At 36.2% G+C, this 14945-nt stretch overlaps 3 protein-coding genes across 8 annotated transcripts in view; 1 reads left to right on the forward strand and 2 right to left on the reverse strand.

Annotated features, from left to right (window-relative positions):
- Nucleotides 1-482: 482 nt before the first annotated feature.
- LOC107028604 (protein MOS2) lies at nt 483-6095 on the forward strand. 2 transcript variants are annotated; one of them, XM_015229738.2, is made up of 2 exons: nt 483-2165; nt 5836-6095. In XM_015229738.2, exon 1 carries the CDS (start codon nt 646-648, stop codon nt 2101-2103), a length of 1458 nt encoding a protein of 485 aa, XP_015085224.1. In that variant the 5' UTR covers nt 483-645; the 3' UTR covers nt 2104-2165; nt 5836-6095. The 2 variants fall into 2 exon arrangements, with proteins under 2 accessions (XP_015085224.1, XP_027774710.1); XM_027918909.1 differs by lacking the exon at nt 5836-6095 and adding an exon at nt 2683-3025.
- A 53-nt stretch (nt 6096-6148) lies between these two features.
- LOC107028605 (cytoplasmic tRNA 2-thiolation protein 1) lies at nt 6149-13501 on the reverse strand. Of its 3 annotated transcripts, XM_015229739.2 has the most exons (10): nt 13288-13501; nt 13097-13211; nt 10795-10937; nt 9480-9599; nt 8998-9110; nt 8812-8904; nt 8638-8678; nt 7129-7195; nt 6904-7015; nt 6149-6546 (listed from the first exon to the last, which is right to left on the reverse strand). In XM_015229739.2, exons 1-10 carry the CDS (start codon nt 13375-13377, stop codon nt 6382-6384), a joined length of 1059 nt encoding a protein of 352 aa, XP_015085225.1. In that variant the 5' UTR covers nt 13378-13501; the 3' UTR covers nt 6149-6381. The 3 variants fall into 3 exon arrangements, with proteins under 3 accessions (XP_015085225.1, XP_027774712.1, XP_027774711.1); XM_027918911.1 differs by lacking the exons at nt 10795-10937; nt 13288-13501; XM_027918910.1 differs by lacking the exons at nt 13097-13211; nt 13288-13501 and having other exon boundaries at nt 10755-10892.
- An 849-nt stretch (nt 13502-14350) lies between these two features.
- LOC107029016 (mediator of RNA polymerase II transcription subunit 34) overlaps nt 14351-14945 on the reverse strand; it is a 39490-nt gene continuing 38895 nt past the window's right edge. For 2 of the 3 annotated variants that reach the window (XM_015230297.2, XM_015230300.2), the window contains exon 20: nt 14351-14692. In XM_015230297.2, the coding sequence (XP_015085783.1) occupies nt 14501-14692 (192 nt within the window). In that variant the 3' untranslated portion in view covers nt 14351-14500. The remainder of the gene's footprint in view (nt 14693-14945) is intronic. The other variant, XM_015230298.2, reaches the window with a different exon arrangement.

The raw sequence follows: 14945 nt of genomic DNA on the forward strand, positions 1-14945 counted from the left end.
TTTTTATTAAAAAAATACTCATATTTTTTTTTCTAATATCAATTTCATAGTTCATAAAACTTCTAATATATTAAAACATGAAAAAGTACTTAAATTTTAACCTTTTTTTAATTTATATTTAATCTTTTTTAAGAAAATCAAATAAATATACGCATAAAAGATTTTTATTTTGTTTAGGTGATTTTTCTGGAGATTATATTCGAGTTATTTGTATCAATTTTTTTTTGTTACGGATAAAATTTTTCACTATCTCATTAGAATTTGAAAGAAAATTCATTGACTTATAATTTCATATGTCATAACTTACCTAATTCATTAGATACTAAAATATATAATAGTAAACATTATTTGCCTTTAAGAGAGGCACACATGGTTTGTCACTCTTCTTTTTAATTTTTTAGCTTTTGTTTTAATTTTTTTTCTTTAGAGAACTTCTTAATTTTAATTTTAACACAATAAGCTTAAAGAATATTTTAATATATGAATTTAAAAATTATAATTCTTCTTTCCGAGCAAGTATACTCGCATTGATCATTCTTCTATTCTCGTTTCCCGGTACGGAAGAACTTTGCTCGGCTTCTATCCAGATACCGGCAAATTCGCCGACGTTGAAATTTCCTGTCGCTGTCACCGATTCCAGCGACGATGAAGCTCTCGTTTTCTCTCTCTTCAAAGCCATCTTCAAACCTGAAGAGACATCCGTCTTCTCAGACCTTCGCCGGCGACGATCCCCGCAACTCCTCAAACCCAATCGAAAAAGAGTACGTCACGGAATTTGACCCTTCGAAAGCTGCAGCTAGTTCCACCAAAGATACACTCATAATACCTCCAAAGCAGAACGAATGGCGCCCCATCAAAAGGATGAAAAATCTCGAAGTCCCTCTCCAAGCGGATGCCTCTGCTGCCGATCAACCACTTCAATTCGAACTTGACTCTGGCGCTGGAGTCGAACCGGCGTCAGATGGAATCTCTTACGGCCTCAATGTCCGCCAATCAGAAAACCCTAATCCTAGTCCTAACCCTAACCCTAATCCGACCCCGAACCCTAAACAGGTGATTGATCCGATGTTGCATAAGTTTAAGGAAGATTTGAAGAGGTTGCCAGAGCATAACGGGATTGATGAATATACTGATATGCCAGTGGAGGGATTTGGGGCTGCTTTGTTGAAGGGTTATGGGTGGGTTGAAGGTAGAGGGATAGGTCGGAACGCGAAAGAGGATGTTAAAGTTGTTGAGTATAAAAGGTGGACAGCTAAAGAAGGGATTGGATTCATACCTGAAGTACCAAAACCTAGTAGTAAGGCTGAAGGAGGCGTTAAGCCGATTAAGAAAAAAGATGAAGAAGGTATTAAAGTTGATCATAGTGATGGTTATATTGAGAAGATAGATAGAGAAAAAGGAGGGAAAGGATTATATGTAGGCAAGAAAGTGAGAGTAGTGAGAGGAAAGGAAATGGGAATGAAAGGAGAAGTTTTGGAGGTGAATAGCAGAGGAGATTTGGTGATCTTAAAGCTTGCGGACAAAGAGGTGAAGCTTCAGGCACGAGACTTGGCCGAATTGGGTTCAGTGGAGGAGGAGAGGTGTTTGAAGAAGTTGTTAGAATTGAAGATTAGAGAAGAAAAGAGTTATCCTGATGGGGTTAGGAAACAGTCATCTGGAAGTAGAAGTAGAGATGAAGCAACAACGGAGCGGAAAAAGGAAAGCAGAAGAAGTAGAGATGAAAGGAGTGATAAACTATCTTGGCTTGCTAGTCACATCAGAGTTAGGATTATAAGTAAGGATTTGAAAAGGGGAAGATTGTATCTAAAGAAAGGGGAAATTATGGATGTGGTTGGACCGACAAGTTGTGATATATGTATGGATGAAACTAGGGAGTTGATACAAGGTGTGGATCAGGAATTGCTTGAGACGGCTCTTCCTAAACGTGGTGGTCCGGTTCTTGTTCTGTATGGTAGGAACAAAGGTGTGTATGGCCACTTGGTTGAGAAGGATAGTGAGAAGGAGACTGGAGTTATCCGAGATGGTGATACAAAGGAGTTACTCAAAGTGCGGCTTGAACAAATTGCTGAGTATCTTGGAGATCCAAGCGATATTGGTTATTGATCCCAGTCCTAGTGAGTAGAATTTGGTGTTGACATGATGAGGAATTGCTATTCAAATCAAAGGTATTGAAGTTGTTACTTCCTTGGCCTCTCATGTTATATAAAAACACACATTATCTTTTCTTTCTTATTCATGTAAGTGCTTTGTATTTTTTGTAATTTTGATCCATGTATAAGCACTGCTGCTAATGATTCTTCTATTAAGAACTTCTAGCTATTAATTCAGTCATTTCATTTTTCTCTCCTCTTTAAGCAATACCAAATCTTCACTGTTCTTTTAGATGAAGTAAAAGGGTCATTGCCAGCATTAAGTAGATGCCAATCTGTGTCATGCCTAAATTTTGGTAGGAGAGATGGGGAACAGATTAGTATAGGTGAAGCTGTTATCTTGTGGTTGTACCCTTACTTATGGGTCAGGGTAGAAGAAGTTGTACTTATAGGAGTGTTGAGCAAGCTCACTATGTTATCGTATTGTTGGATGAGCAAAGTGGTACACCTATTTTTTCATAAAAGTTGGTGCTAATTCTATGATATTGAATGGAATGTGATGAAAGATTTGAGTGTTGTTTCTGTGTTACAGCTACCCTTGAAATTTGTTTGGAGCATTCAATTGCTGAATTGGTCAATTCCGACATATTTTGGACTTGCTTCCTCCAACATAACGTGGAGTCTGTCAGCTATTTTTTTTAGTTTAATAGTGCTGTCTGGCTGCGGTATCTTCCGTCAAAGACTGCTTCTACCAGGTGTATGATTAGTAGCACTTTATAATGATAGAAGCAACAAGTATTGGGGTTCTCTGTTCTAAGCTTACAAAGTTGAGAATTAAGAAGTGTAATATTTTATAAAACATTACTCCCCCTGTAGCAATTTATGTGGCACACACAGCTGGAATGTTGAGAGTCTACCAAGTTTTTCTTTGACCCATATTTCTTTGTATGCCTTTTAGATATTTTAAGTTGTTAATTATTGTGATTTATACTATTACATAGTTTTCTAATATGTAAATTTTATTTTTTAAAAACTTAAAGTTTCTATGCTGAAATCATGGCCAAATTTTATAAGTTTGAATCTCGAGATTCCAACCAACCAGATCACATAAATTGGGGTAGAGAATAGAGGGAGTATTTAATATCATACATTTGAACTAAAAAATGTAATGTAACATCTGATTAGCACGAGTTCATCTAAGTTGCTCGGGCTCTTCACTTTTGGTGCCATACCCCTGTAGATATGACATGGGTGTGGGTGTGGGATCTGTGTCCATTTGGTCAATCGATTTTGGGTACTTTGACCAAAATCGATGAGAAAAGTCTGGCCAGTCTATTGAGTTCACAGTCAATACAAAAGCTAAGGTGAAATTGAAGAAAATGGAATACCTTTTATGTAGAAATTTCTATGTCACTCCTTTTCCTTTAATCTCCTTTAGGAGTGCTCCACATAATATCTCATAATTTAGGTTTAATAATTCTATTTTTAGATATTTGATTATTTTAGGCGAATTCCACACCCGTATCCATATCTCCGAATCTTAAAAATTCATGAAGAATTTGACCTCTAGGTATGTACCTGTATCGAGCACCCGCACCTAAGTCTGAGCAACCTAGGAGTACACAAAGGACTCAGAGATGAGGATCAGCATCTTTAATCTATTGGACCACAAAACCAAGATTCAATAGAAAGCGAACTGAGTTATTAAATGACATGAATTTAGTTATTTTTTGTTTTGTTTGATAAAGGTAACAATTGTATATCAATCATTAGCTCAAAGCTGGTATCCAAAAATTTACATCATATCCTAACCTCCACAAATGTACGTCTGGCAAAAACAAAAGATAAAGAAAAGAAAAAGCTATCCCTAGACCCTCCTTCATCTTTATAAGGATCATAGAATGTCTACAATAGGCACTGGATCATCTATATACTCTGAACTACACCAATAGCAAAAAGTGATAATTCAGTTCATTTTAATCTTGAGCAAGGGGCTGCTCTTGTTTTTAGAACTCCTAGAATTTTTTTTCTTTGTGGTCCACCAAATAACTTTTGGGCTAAGTTGCGCAGACTCTTGCAGCACCTATGTCAAATTCTCCAAAAATACACCACTTTTGGTGAATCCGGCACGCACCCCTTGACATTTTTGAAGAGTCTGAGCAGCTTAGCTGCTGGGACTATTCTCCTCTGCTCTTGATTGTGCTGCGACTGCCCTCCATATTCCAGTTCTCTAGAGCCTGTCCTGCTCTCTCAGGAACAGTTCAAGTTATACCTGATCAGAATATTGAACTTAGTTCTTTCAATATTTTTTCTCTTCCTTTTATCTTTTACCTTTTCCTGTAGTGATAAGTTTAGCAATAGGAGATGTACGAATTATATCCTGATTCTTCTGTGTTAAGGTTAAGATCCTTTTGTTCTTAGTACCTTAAATTGTTTGTGCCTTCTAAGGTAAGCTCTTGGAACATATGCAAATGGAGAGATCTTAACTTGGTAACTGACTTGGCGTATGTGTACTTATGTGTTGGTTCTTGATTGACTATCCTGTGGTGTGGTTTAGAGACAATACTCCGAGAAGCTTTGCGTTAATTGCTCATAAGAAATGTATCACATGACCAATTAATAAAGCATCTGAGTAATGTGAAAGAAGAAAAAGTTTGAAGCATTTGCAGTTGCTATGCACAACACATCCATAATACATTCCGGAGATTTGTAGGATCTTCCATTATGTTTGTTTTTGTATGCTTGATATGTAGGGGTATTTAAGTGATTATGGAAAAAAGGAGTTCATACATTGGATTACGCAGGTTCTCTGTAGTCTAGATTCTATTTTTACTAGACCTTATATAACACTTTTGGAGGTAGCCAACATTCCTTATTGTCAAGGAATACAACAATACCATTTATCAGAAAGGTGGGAGTGGTTTTGTGGCACACAGGATGTTGAGAAGTGAGTCTAAGATGGTTCAGGGCTTCAGGCATGTGAATAGGAGTTGTGTGGATGCACTAGTAAGGAGGTGTGAGAGGTAGACTATAATTGTTTTTGGGAGAGGTAGTGGCAGGTCGAAGAAAACGAGGGGAGGTGATTAGAATTTAGATAGAACATGACATATCTTTAGCTTACTGAAGACATGGCCCTATAGAGGAAGATTAAAGGTTGATGATTAGGGTAGAAGTGTAGTAGGTAGCCAAGTGTTGTCGTACTTTCTGTGGGATAGGCAGGGGGGTAGTCTCCTCCTCTTTATTTAGTGTTCGCATAGCATCTTACTCTTCATTTTTACTATTACATGTTGCTTCATTTGCTTTGTTTATCTTACTATTGTGTTATTTTCCTTTCAATCACTGCTATGATTACATTTCCTTGAGCTGATGGTCTATCGAAAACCTCTCTACCTCACAAAGGTATGGGGTAAGGGGTAAGGTCTGTGTATATCATACATTCCCGGGCAAAGTGAGGTGTACTACTAATCCAGGAGAGTAATACAATTATATATCTCATATATTGACTTCTCATTATGCGGTATATAGCACATCATAAAATTGCTTTAGCTTGGTATTTCTAAGGGGGATGTTGCCTGAAGTGGATCCAAACATATTTTGGGATATACTTAGCTGATAGTATTGTATGGGCCAAAATACACTTGCATTTGAATCTATTAACTGTAGTTTGCTGTCATTAAAGCCCCAGAATTGAACTTCTTGGATATATTTTCGTGTAAGTTTATGGAGCTTGTGACGGACTGTGCAGGAAACAATATCATGAAGGTGCCACGCAGGAAGTCACATTTGCCGAAGAAGACTCAGACGTTGCTTATACATGTATTTTAGCTCATCTCGGTTGTACATTTTGTAACACATATATGAGGGTTCTAATTCGTATTGCTGAAGTATTGCAATGAGAAGCATTTGTAGAAGCCCCCCAGTCACATGTCTATTTGAGCTTACTTTATAGACTATTCTATGCGGTGGTGGACAAGGACAAGTAATTCAATAAAATTGGAATTTGTAGTTTTGCTGCTTGTAGAATGAGAAAAAAAGTCGTATCAGTAAAACACACAACATCGTGAAAAAAATAGAATAACCGCGGGATGAACTAGGAGGCTAGTTTCCACCTCCATAAATACATAAAGCTACACAGATAATATGGAATTTCTAGTTAAAGCCCTTCCCTTCTCACTGGATATGTATGTGTGTTGTAATTAAAACACTGATTTATGCAGCTATATGAGAATTCAGAAGTCCAAACTTATGTATGTTGTAATTAAAACACTGATTTATGCAGCTACATGAGAATTCAGAAGTCCAAACTTCCACACTGCTTGCTTTGTAGACTTTGTGTTCCATTAGCTTGTTTCATATTTGCATTATGTTCGCTATTAATCCCCCGACTCCGCCCAATGCCTAATTTGGGTAAACCACGATTGAGGCCCTCAAGCAAGACACATGCTTTGCACCATTTCTGCATATAGTTACACAATGTATGGACCAGTCAGTTCAACAAGTAGCCTATTTTGTACAAGAATAATTTAGTAGTACGAACAAACGTTGCAAGTTGATAAAGAAAACTGTCATATGAGAGATAGTAGGGTCTATATCTCAACACGGATCAACAATTCTTCAGGAGAAACTTTAACCAGTAGAGTAGATATTGCAAAGGAGACAGATAGATCATAATACAATGACAACATTAACATCTTAAGTAATAACCAGTAAAGGGAAAGCATACTGATCCCTTGAACAAATTATACTTTTAACATATAGATGCTAGAAGTCTAGTATTGTAAACTGCAAAGCAGTAGAAAATTATCATATTTACCTGGCTGGATATGTAACCACATCTTTCACAAGTGCCTTGTTCTGGCATTTTTGTAGAGGTGGAGATCCGAAAGTCTTCACCTGATTTGATAATGTCAAGAATGGCTCTTGGTCTGTCATGTAAATTAGTATTTTATTGAAGAACAAAAGTAATTTGCAAAGACTACTTAAACTACATAATCGTCCAAAGAATTTTTTTTTGGGAAGAATTTCAACTGGGATGTACCTCATCCTTTCTAAATCTTTAATGAACTCACGAGCAAAGCCACGATACGCATTGGGGGAATAAATACCTGCATGTTCATAACACATCTAACTTTTTAGGATGAAACACAAGGATATGACACAAAGCCAAAACAAATCAGTGAGACGATTTCAGTGTTGGATCATATGGTATTAACACAGTAAAGGAAACAAGCAGTTCTCTGCCACTCGCTCCAGAAAATTATATTGAAAATCCATTTTGATGCGAAGCCTAAGGACATTGAGTGCTCAGACGTTCAGAATATCTATATAAAAGAAATGTTCCACAACCGGGAATGAAAAGTAAAACCTTAGTAGATAGATGGGCAAAGGCCTGGCATTAGTAAAATTTCAAATATTTAACTTCATCAATAAAAAAAAAATATTAGATATAAAATAGACATTATATGTTTATATGATAGCCATACAAAAAACTATATTTGGGAAGTTGTCATACAAAAAAATGGTTACTGATAGTGATAGATGATCATGTAATGTTTGTTTAAGTGCAAGAACGATGCACAATGGAGGCACTTGCAGACTAAAACATTCAAATTACTACTTTCTCTGTCCCATTCTAATTGATTAGGTTAGCACTCGCAAAGCTTAAGAGTAAGATAGTTGGATATATTATTAGTTTAGTATTGAGATTGATAAGAAAATCTTTAAGCAATAGTTCGAAGAAGTGGAACTGTTAGTTGAAAAATATCACATCGATTATGAAACAATACAAGGTAGTATAGGTCTATATTGTTGGATCTTTGGGGAAAATGTTTATCATTATTAAGAAAAAACTCGACTTTTTGGTATGGACTAAGCGAAGAACTAGGTCAATCAGAGTAGGATGGAAGGAGTTTTTGAGTAGTTCAAATGCTGCTACATATATTCTAGACAAATTATATTTGAAGTGTATTTTGCAAAGTAGACAGTATATGGTAAATGACTAATCATTATGTTCAATAAAGGCATATAGAATGAGCAGATGATTAGCCATAAGTCAGCAAGAAACCTTTGCTTTTGGGGGTTATTCTCTTGAAAAGTACAATACTTGGAATAATATGGAGCATGAAGCTGACAATTTAGTTTCTCTTTCATTCCTGATCGATCTATTTTCTGATGTATACAACTAGAACCGGATTTGAGGTTCCTGTTCATGAATTCTAGATAATTTCTCTACCCAGCCTTCTAAATTGAATTGAAATATTATTTCCTTTCAGATACCGAGAGGAAATTTTATCATTGAACTGTTCTAAGATGTAGCAATTTTAACACGTTCATATTGTCTCATACCCCACCTCTTCCACAAAACCTGGGCCTCTTTCCAGTGTAATGGGAGGAAAGAGAGAGAGATTAAAGTGGACAGACGTGAACACAACACACATCGAAGTGTTTCAACAAAGAGAATGTAAATATACTAACAGCAAATAAAGAAGAACAGAAATCCTAGTTCTAGTATTAGAACTGAAAGTTGAAGGAAAGAAAACATACTTACATTCTGTAGAGAAGTAGTCCAGCTTTTTAAAGTATGCATACGTAACAGCAAGTTAAGGCAGTATAGTCAGAAGTGATCACAATCACAAAGCAATGATTTTACTAGGGAAGATGCAACCATTTGAAGTATATAGGTAGGGGTAGCCCAATAAAATACTATCAAAGAAAAGGATATATGACAATTTCCTTCTCATAAGTGTATTTGAAGGGCTTGCATCTCGGTATTGGCCCATCTTCTCCAGTAATTATCGACGTGCATCTACCCAATCTGGTTTGACAGCGGTAAGAAACCGATCAATAATTTGGGGAAGTCAAGAAGGAAGAGACTCATACAAGAGCACTAAATTAGAATTACTTTTACCTTGCAATATCACCTCGTAAAATATTTAAAAGGACTGTTTCAGCAATATCATCTGCATTATGTCCGGTAACGAGCTTGTCTACCTTTAGCAGTGCAGCACCTCGATCAAGGGCCTTACAAACAAAAACTAATCAATATGATATCCATATTACCAGTTTCAAAGAAGTATCATGAAACTGCAACTGCTAGTGGAAAAGAAAGCGTTCCAAAAATATTTACTACAAGAAGAATGCAAAGAAAGAGACTTCAAAAGACTGAACTAAGCTTGGTCACTCTCATAGCAGGAAGCAGAAAATTATATCCGCCACAGAGTAGAGTTCCAAAATATTTCAAAAGCTGTTTTGTACTCTTGCGTACAGCTTTTGTGCAACAACATATATTACATAGAGATTTGCTGGGAAGGTGCAAATTGTGTGCCAGGTGTTGGAGACATCTATGCAAAAAAAAAATACTCAAACCCAAAGACAAGTGTGTCGAATTACCTGCCGACGGAAAACACCACAAAATGTGCAGTTGTTCTTCAAGCCTATCAATTTCACTATTTCATCCATTGTCCACCCATACAATTCACTGTAGGAAACTACTTTTAAAGGAAGTCCATACTGCAAGGATTAGATAGCAACGACACAGTCATCATAAATTGAGAAGATATAGAGGTTAAAAATTTTCAAGTTAAAAAATCAAACTCATCTAGTGTAGAAACTATAGATGCTGCAAAGCCACTGTAACACTTGGAAAAATGACAACTACGGATGCTAATGACGCTCAAGTAACAGCTGAAAATTATAACAGAACTACAGAAGAAAGAGATCGCGAGAGTAGTAAAATGCTGTAGTCAAAGAACCAAGAGATATTGGTGGAAGATAAGAGCTCCTCAATTAGAACAAATAACAACTATGCCCCAAGCCTAAGTTAGTTGTGGTCAACTATATGAATCCTCACTAATTTTTCCCTAGTATTCGATGTTCTCTTACAGTTTTTTTAATAATAATTCTGGTGTCCAGTCGGCTCACTTGCTCAACTAATTCCACAGTGTACCACTACCTCCCACCAATGCAAGTACTCAGTAATTCTGTATAAGGTAATTTCTTAGAGGAGTTCTTACATTTCTACTGACACACAAATCTACAACAAGAATTAGAATAACTCCTAGCAAACTCTGAACTTAATGCAAGCTTACCAAACATGTCTAAGCCATAATACCACTAGTATCCTCAGTGTCATTAGAGGAGGAAAAAAGAGAGAAGAAAACATCAGAGGGATAATGTTTTCAATTTTCACTCGGTAACTGCTCAAGGCTATGCCCCATAAAGGGATAAGAAATAGCAGCACTCAAAAATTTGTAGACCAACCAATACGATATATGAATTTCCTGTAATTGTAGTAAAGAAACGGATTATGTATATAGGAAATATGGTTGTAAGTCAAACACCTTTACAGATGGTATTCACAAATAAAACTGGCCAAGAAAAGATGGGTTGATGATCCAACTGCAATATTCATATTTGAAGTTCATTCTGACTAGTTCAGGCACTATAGTTTACAAAAGACAAGGTTTCATTTCTTTTCTCCATCAAAACATTGCGGCATCTAGCACAAGAGGGATAAGACAAGCTATGTTGGTCAAGTTAATAACAAACAAACAACAAGTGGACATGCTGATGCTCATGCAGTTTTTCTCTCACAAGTTGGAAACAGAAGTCAAAGATAAAGATGAAACACAGGAGAGATCAAAGTTAGTAGTTATTTAATGAGACCTAGGATTCAAACTGACAGCTTAACAAGATTTATCCCTGCCTGTATTTCATTTCTTTTGACTGTTTCAAGGGAATCATCCCTGTAACCAGTTATGCCTTCATCCACTGATAGTAAGAAGAGATCCAATCCATAGTTGTGCCTACGGTTCAACTCTGACATTACATATGCAAGCACTGTTGAATCTGCAAACAAACCCGATTGCCATCACATCTGAGATTAATTCCATCAGAGAGGAAGAAGGGATGCTTAAAATGAAACTGTATTTATTACATATGAGAAACATCCCAGTTAACAGAAAAGCTATCCACACTAGGACCATTTGCAGCAGCAGCACATTAGTCAAGGTGAAGACATAGTAACTTTGACAAGCTTAATGGGGTTTTGCAATATACTTTATTAGTAGGAAATGATAGTAACTTGCGCAAAAAATGAGCTTAAGAGAGTAACAGAGTCAACCTCGAAGTATGTGGTGGCCCACAAGTGAGTAACAGAACCATTGGAATAATTGTTCATGACTAGGATACAAGTTGGAGGGGAGTTAGATGGAATAAGTTGCCCAATGGACAGAGAAGCAAAAAAGGTTCCAAGTCCTAGTTGGCAAAACAGTCAATTACTCCCTATGGAAGCTCCAATGCATGAGATAATTGCCAGAGAGAACTGAGAAACTGGGCTGTAGAGTAGGATCCCAAGGCAGCTCCAGGGGCACAAGAAAAGTTTGCCCAGCGAAATGTTATCAAGAAGGATTGTGGAGAAAGAGAAAAATACTTTACTTTTTAACTTGGTTAAGATCTTTTGTAAGGGTTCCAAACCTAGGCAGTTCAAGATACTCAAAAGGTGAGTAACATGACTACATACATAGATTTCCAAAACTTACGCTCCTAACATCACCTGGAAAATCCCTAGATTACAAGAAACATCTTCAAGAACTCAAGCGCGAAAAACCAAGGGTTTTGTGAGAACTATGACAAAGGTAAATTCTTCTACTGCCTATCATTTTAAGTTCATATCTATTGATCGTATTACGACTATGGAATACAAGAACTGATGGAGTTGATAGTGGAATTAACTATAAGCTCTAAATGGCTAAATGAGACCTTGAAGTGGTTGAATGACAAGTTTGGGTTAATGGTTTTAACCACTTAAATTGTAGATTTTGAAGAGTTGTCTGCGCGAGGTTGTTGAGAAAAGACTTGGGCAGTAGTTTCAAGGTAAGTTAAGGTTCTTTCCTAAGTCAAGGGTTAGATTAGAATATTCATATCAAGTGTTTGATGGATGCCTAAATGTATAATCCAAGCCTATATGTTTATTCTAGTGAGCATATGATCTTCTTGTGCTTAAATTGTTAGCCTCACATGTTAGAAAGCTATGTGCACATGTTTGCTAATTAATCAAAAAGACAGAAAATGATTATCTTCTATGATGTGATTGGTTTCATGAGGTGTTCTAGTTACTTGCTTATATGAAATATCTCCATATGTGCAAACTTTTATTGCTCAAACCTTCGGTTAGATTCAAATTAATGAGATTACATTCATAGAGGCAGAAGTAGTCAACCTCTTAGAGTATGAGAGAGATGGTGTCCAGAGTTAGCTATCCCATGCTTGTAGGTGTTAGCACACTGAGCTACTCGATGACCCCATATACGGGTTAAGCTTGGCGAGCATACTCAGAGGCCCCATTAACGCACTCAGATAGGTTGAGTTTGATTGAGCTACTCAATGGCTCCTCATACAGGTTGAAATTGAGTGAGCAAAACCAGAGGGCCCACAACAAATTTAGCAGTCCTGTGGGTGTTCCTAGATGATCATGTACGTAGAGTGTTGATCTTTTCAAAAAGTTATTCCTTCTAAAAAAAAAAAAACTTCAATTCTAGACTTCCGGTTATCAATTTTAAGACTCAATTTTCACCTTCAGTTTCAAACCTATTTCTCAGATTCACTATCAGCTTACATATTTGCAGTATTATATTAGAATAACTTGTTTCCCTTCTTGCATTTCATTAAGAATATAAATGTAAAGCTCATACTAGTCTTGTCCTCCGTTTAGGGAAATTGATAATGAGACTTACAGAATATCCTTTGAAGCTACTTAGCACATTTGGACCTGCGATACCGCGAGGCAAGGTTTTTGTATTCATACTTCAGTCCTTAGAGGCTCATGACTTGCTAGTAGGTTTTAGCCTTCAAATATTTTATGTTAAATCCGTCATTGAGTTTTTCAGTCTTTACAAACTTGGATAACATTTATTGCTGCTAAGTTCATTAATAGTCATAAGACATTAAAACAGGGTTCACAAAACGTCTACAGAAGCACAGATTCTATCAAATAATTGCTCACAAACCTTTTCCACCAGAAGCTCCAATAGCTATGCGTTCCCCAGGCTTGAAAAGCTGATTATCCACAATAACCCTATGAATCTCATCTTCAAACACTGTGTAAAAGCACTCCCTGCATATCTTTTCAGATAAATAACAATATTTAGCACTTCAAATCTGTAAAAAAAAAATGGGAATTGAGGTAGCGTGAGAGTACTTGTTCAAGGGTTTTAGGGCGTTTCAAGGCGGCGCGTTTTTCATTACAGAGAGTACATAAGCGGCTCTTTGGCTTCGCCGTCTTCTCCATCTTACAGGCAAAAACTACTAATCTGATCTCTGGCCGTCACCGGTGAATGATAATATTCAGTTTTGCTCGCTAAATCAGTCGCCTCTTTATGCATTCTTATTAAATTACAAAAGACATCCTTTTGTTTGTAAGTTAGTACCAAATTTGACCATGTATTTTCTAATATATATTTTTAATGAGAAAGATGGTAAGTTATACTATATACTTTTTGAATATTTAAGTTCCAATTTTAAGATATTTGATTAAATTTAATTATAAAAACTAATTAAATTAACTTCAAAAAAATGAAACATGACAAAGAAATTTGGGCATTTAAACTTCAGTGATTTGATGAGTTTTAGAATTTCACGAGAATGTTTGTTTGACGATAATGTTATGAGCTAAAAATGCAATAGAAGATTAAATAAGAGCAATTTTTTAATAATCTAGAGTTAAATTTGAATATGAAAAAAGATTTAAATCTATTCTTCAATTTTGTGAAATGGATTAAATTCACCGTCTGATAATGATTGAGGTAAAATACACTTGCACTTTGATCAAATTTGCCCCATAATTTTCTTCATAATTACAATTTACAATTTGAGCCTGTTGAGAACATATTCCAAAACCTTAAATGTATCTAATGTTAAATCTTGATAACTGGAGTTACCAAATATTTTTGATGGTCGGAGTTTATAGGTAACCACATGAATAATTGAGATGTGCTTTTATGCATGAAAGAACACAATGAGTTGAGCCAGAGATTGAATCATAACCTAATCTGTGCAAACTAGTTTAGGTTAAGTTTGGCCGAAATGGATTTACCTATGTTTGAACGATGATTTACAAGATGATGTTTAAACTTTTATCCTCACTTGCTCCATGGGCGAAATATTGAAGTTAACAAATTTTAATTTTGTCCTTTTTAAGGTTTATCCATGCAACAAGCGAGGGTCAAAAGTTCAAGACCAACCATTTCCAAGGACACTAGGAGTAATTTCCTGCAAAAGATTCATTCACCATTCATTAGATACATATGTTATGGACAAGTACTATATGATCGATAACATATCCAGTGTGATCCAACAAAATTAACAATAAGAGTACACCAAGTATGATCATATTTCTAAAAAGATGCAGAAATTCATGTTTCATCTTCACTACTTTCAAGGACTACAAGAGCTTTCTTGGTTTTCAACTTCTTAACAGTATTGCCTTTGGTCTCTTTGCTTCCATCTGCATCATTCTTTTGGGGATCAGACTCATAACTAGCAATCTCTTCAAGAATTCTGCCTCCGTATTTTTCAGTCTTCAACTTGCCAATTATCTTCTCCAACTGCATAAAACACAAAGTACTGTTCAGATGACTGCATCGCATGAGAAGATCTAAAGCTGTGCTATCAATGCGACAGTGTAAAGTATAGCAGTCTCAGCTCTTAGCGGAAGGATATTTACTTTTACAATTAAAGAAACATTGCATCTCTACACCTCACCTACTTAACAGGCCATAAATGAGCATGCACTGGGATAAATATGTCGCATGCCCATGAAGCATGCAGGGAGTTCAATTACTCTGCAAAGTCCTGCAA

The sequence above is a fragment of the Solanum pennellii genome, chromosome 8 (assembly GCF_001406875.1).
Source record: "Solanum pennellii chromosome 8, SPENNV200".
NCBI lineage: Eukaryota > Viridiplantae > Streptophyta > Magnoliopsida > Solanales > Solanaceae > Solanum > Solanum pennellii.

What these genes read in the sequence shown, in the direction of transcription:
- LOC107028604 (XM_015229738.2), top strand. Translation starts at nt 646, where the DNA reads ATGAAGCTCTCGTTTTCTCTCTCTTCAAAGCCATCTTCAAACCTGAAG.
- LOC107028605 (XM_015229739.2), bottom strand. Translation starts at nt 13,377, where the DNA reads ATGGAGAAGACGGCGAAGCCAAAGAGCCGCTTATGTACTCTCTGTAAT. An exon ending in GTGGTGTTTTCCGTCGGCAG is followed by an intron (nt 9,111 to 9,479) that starts GTAATTCGACAC and finishes TTTGTTTGTAAG; the next exon opens with GCCCTTGATCGAGGTGCTGC. An exon ending in TATGAGAAGGAAATTGTCAT is followed by an intron (nt 8,679 to 8,811) that starts ATATCCTTTTCT and finishes ACTTGCTGTTAC; the next exon opens with GTATGCATACTTTAAAAAGC.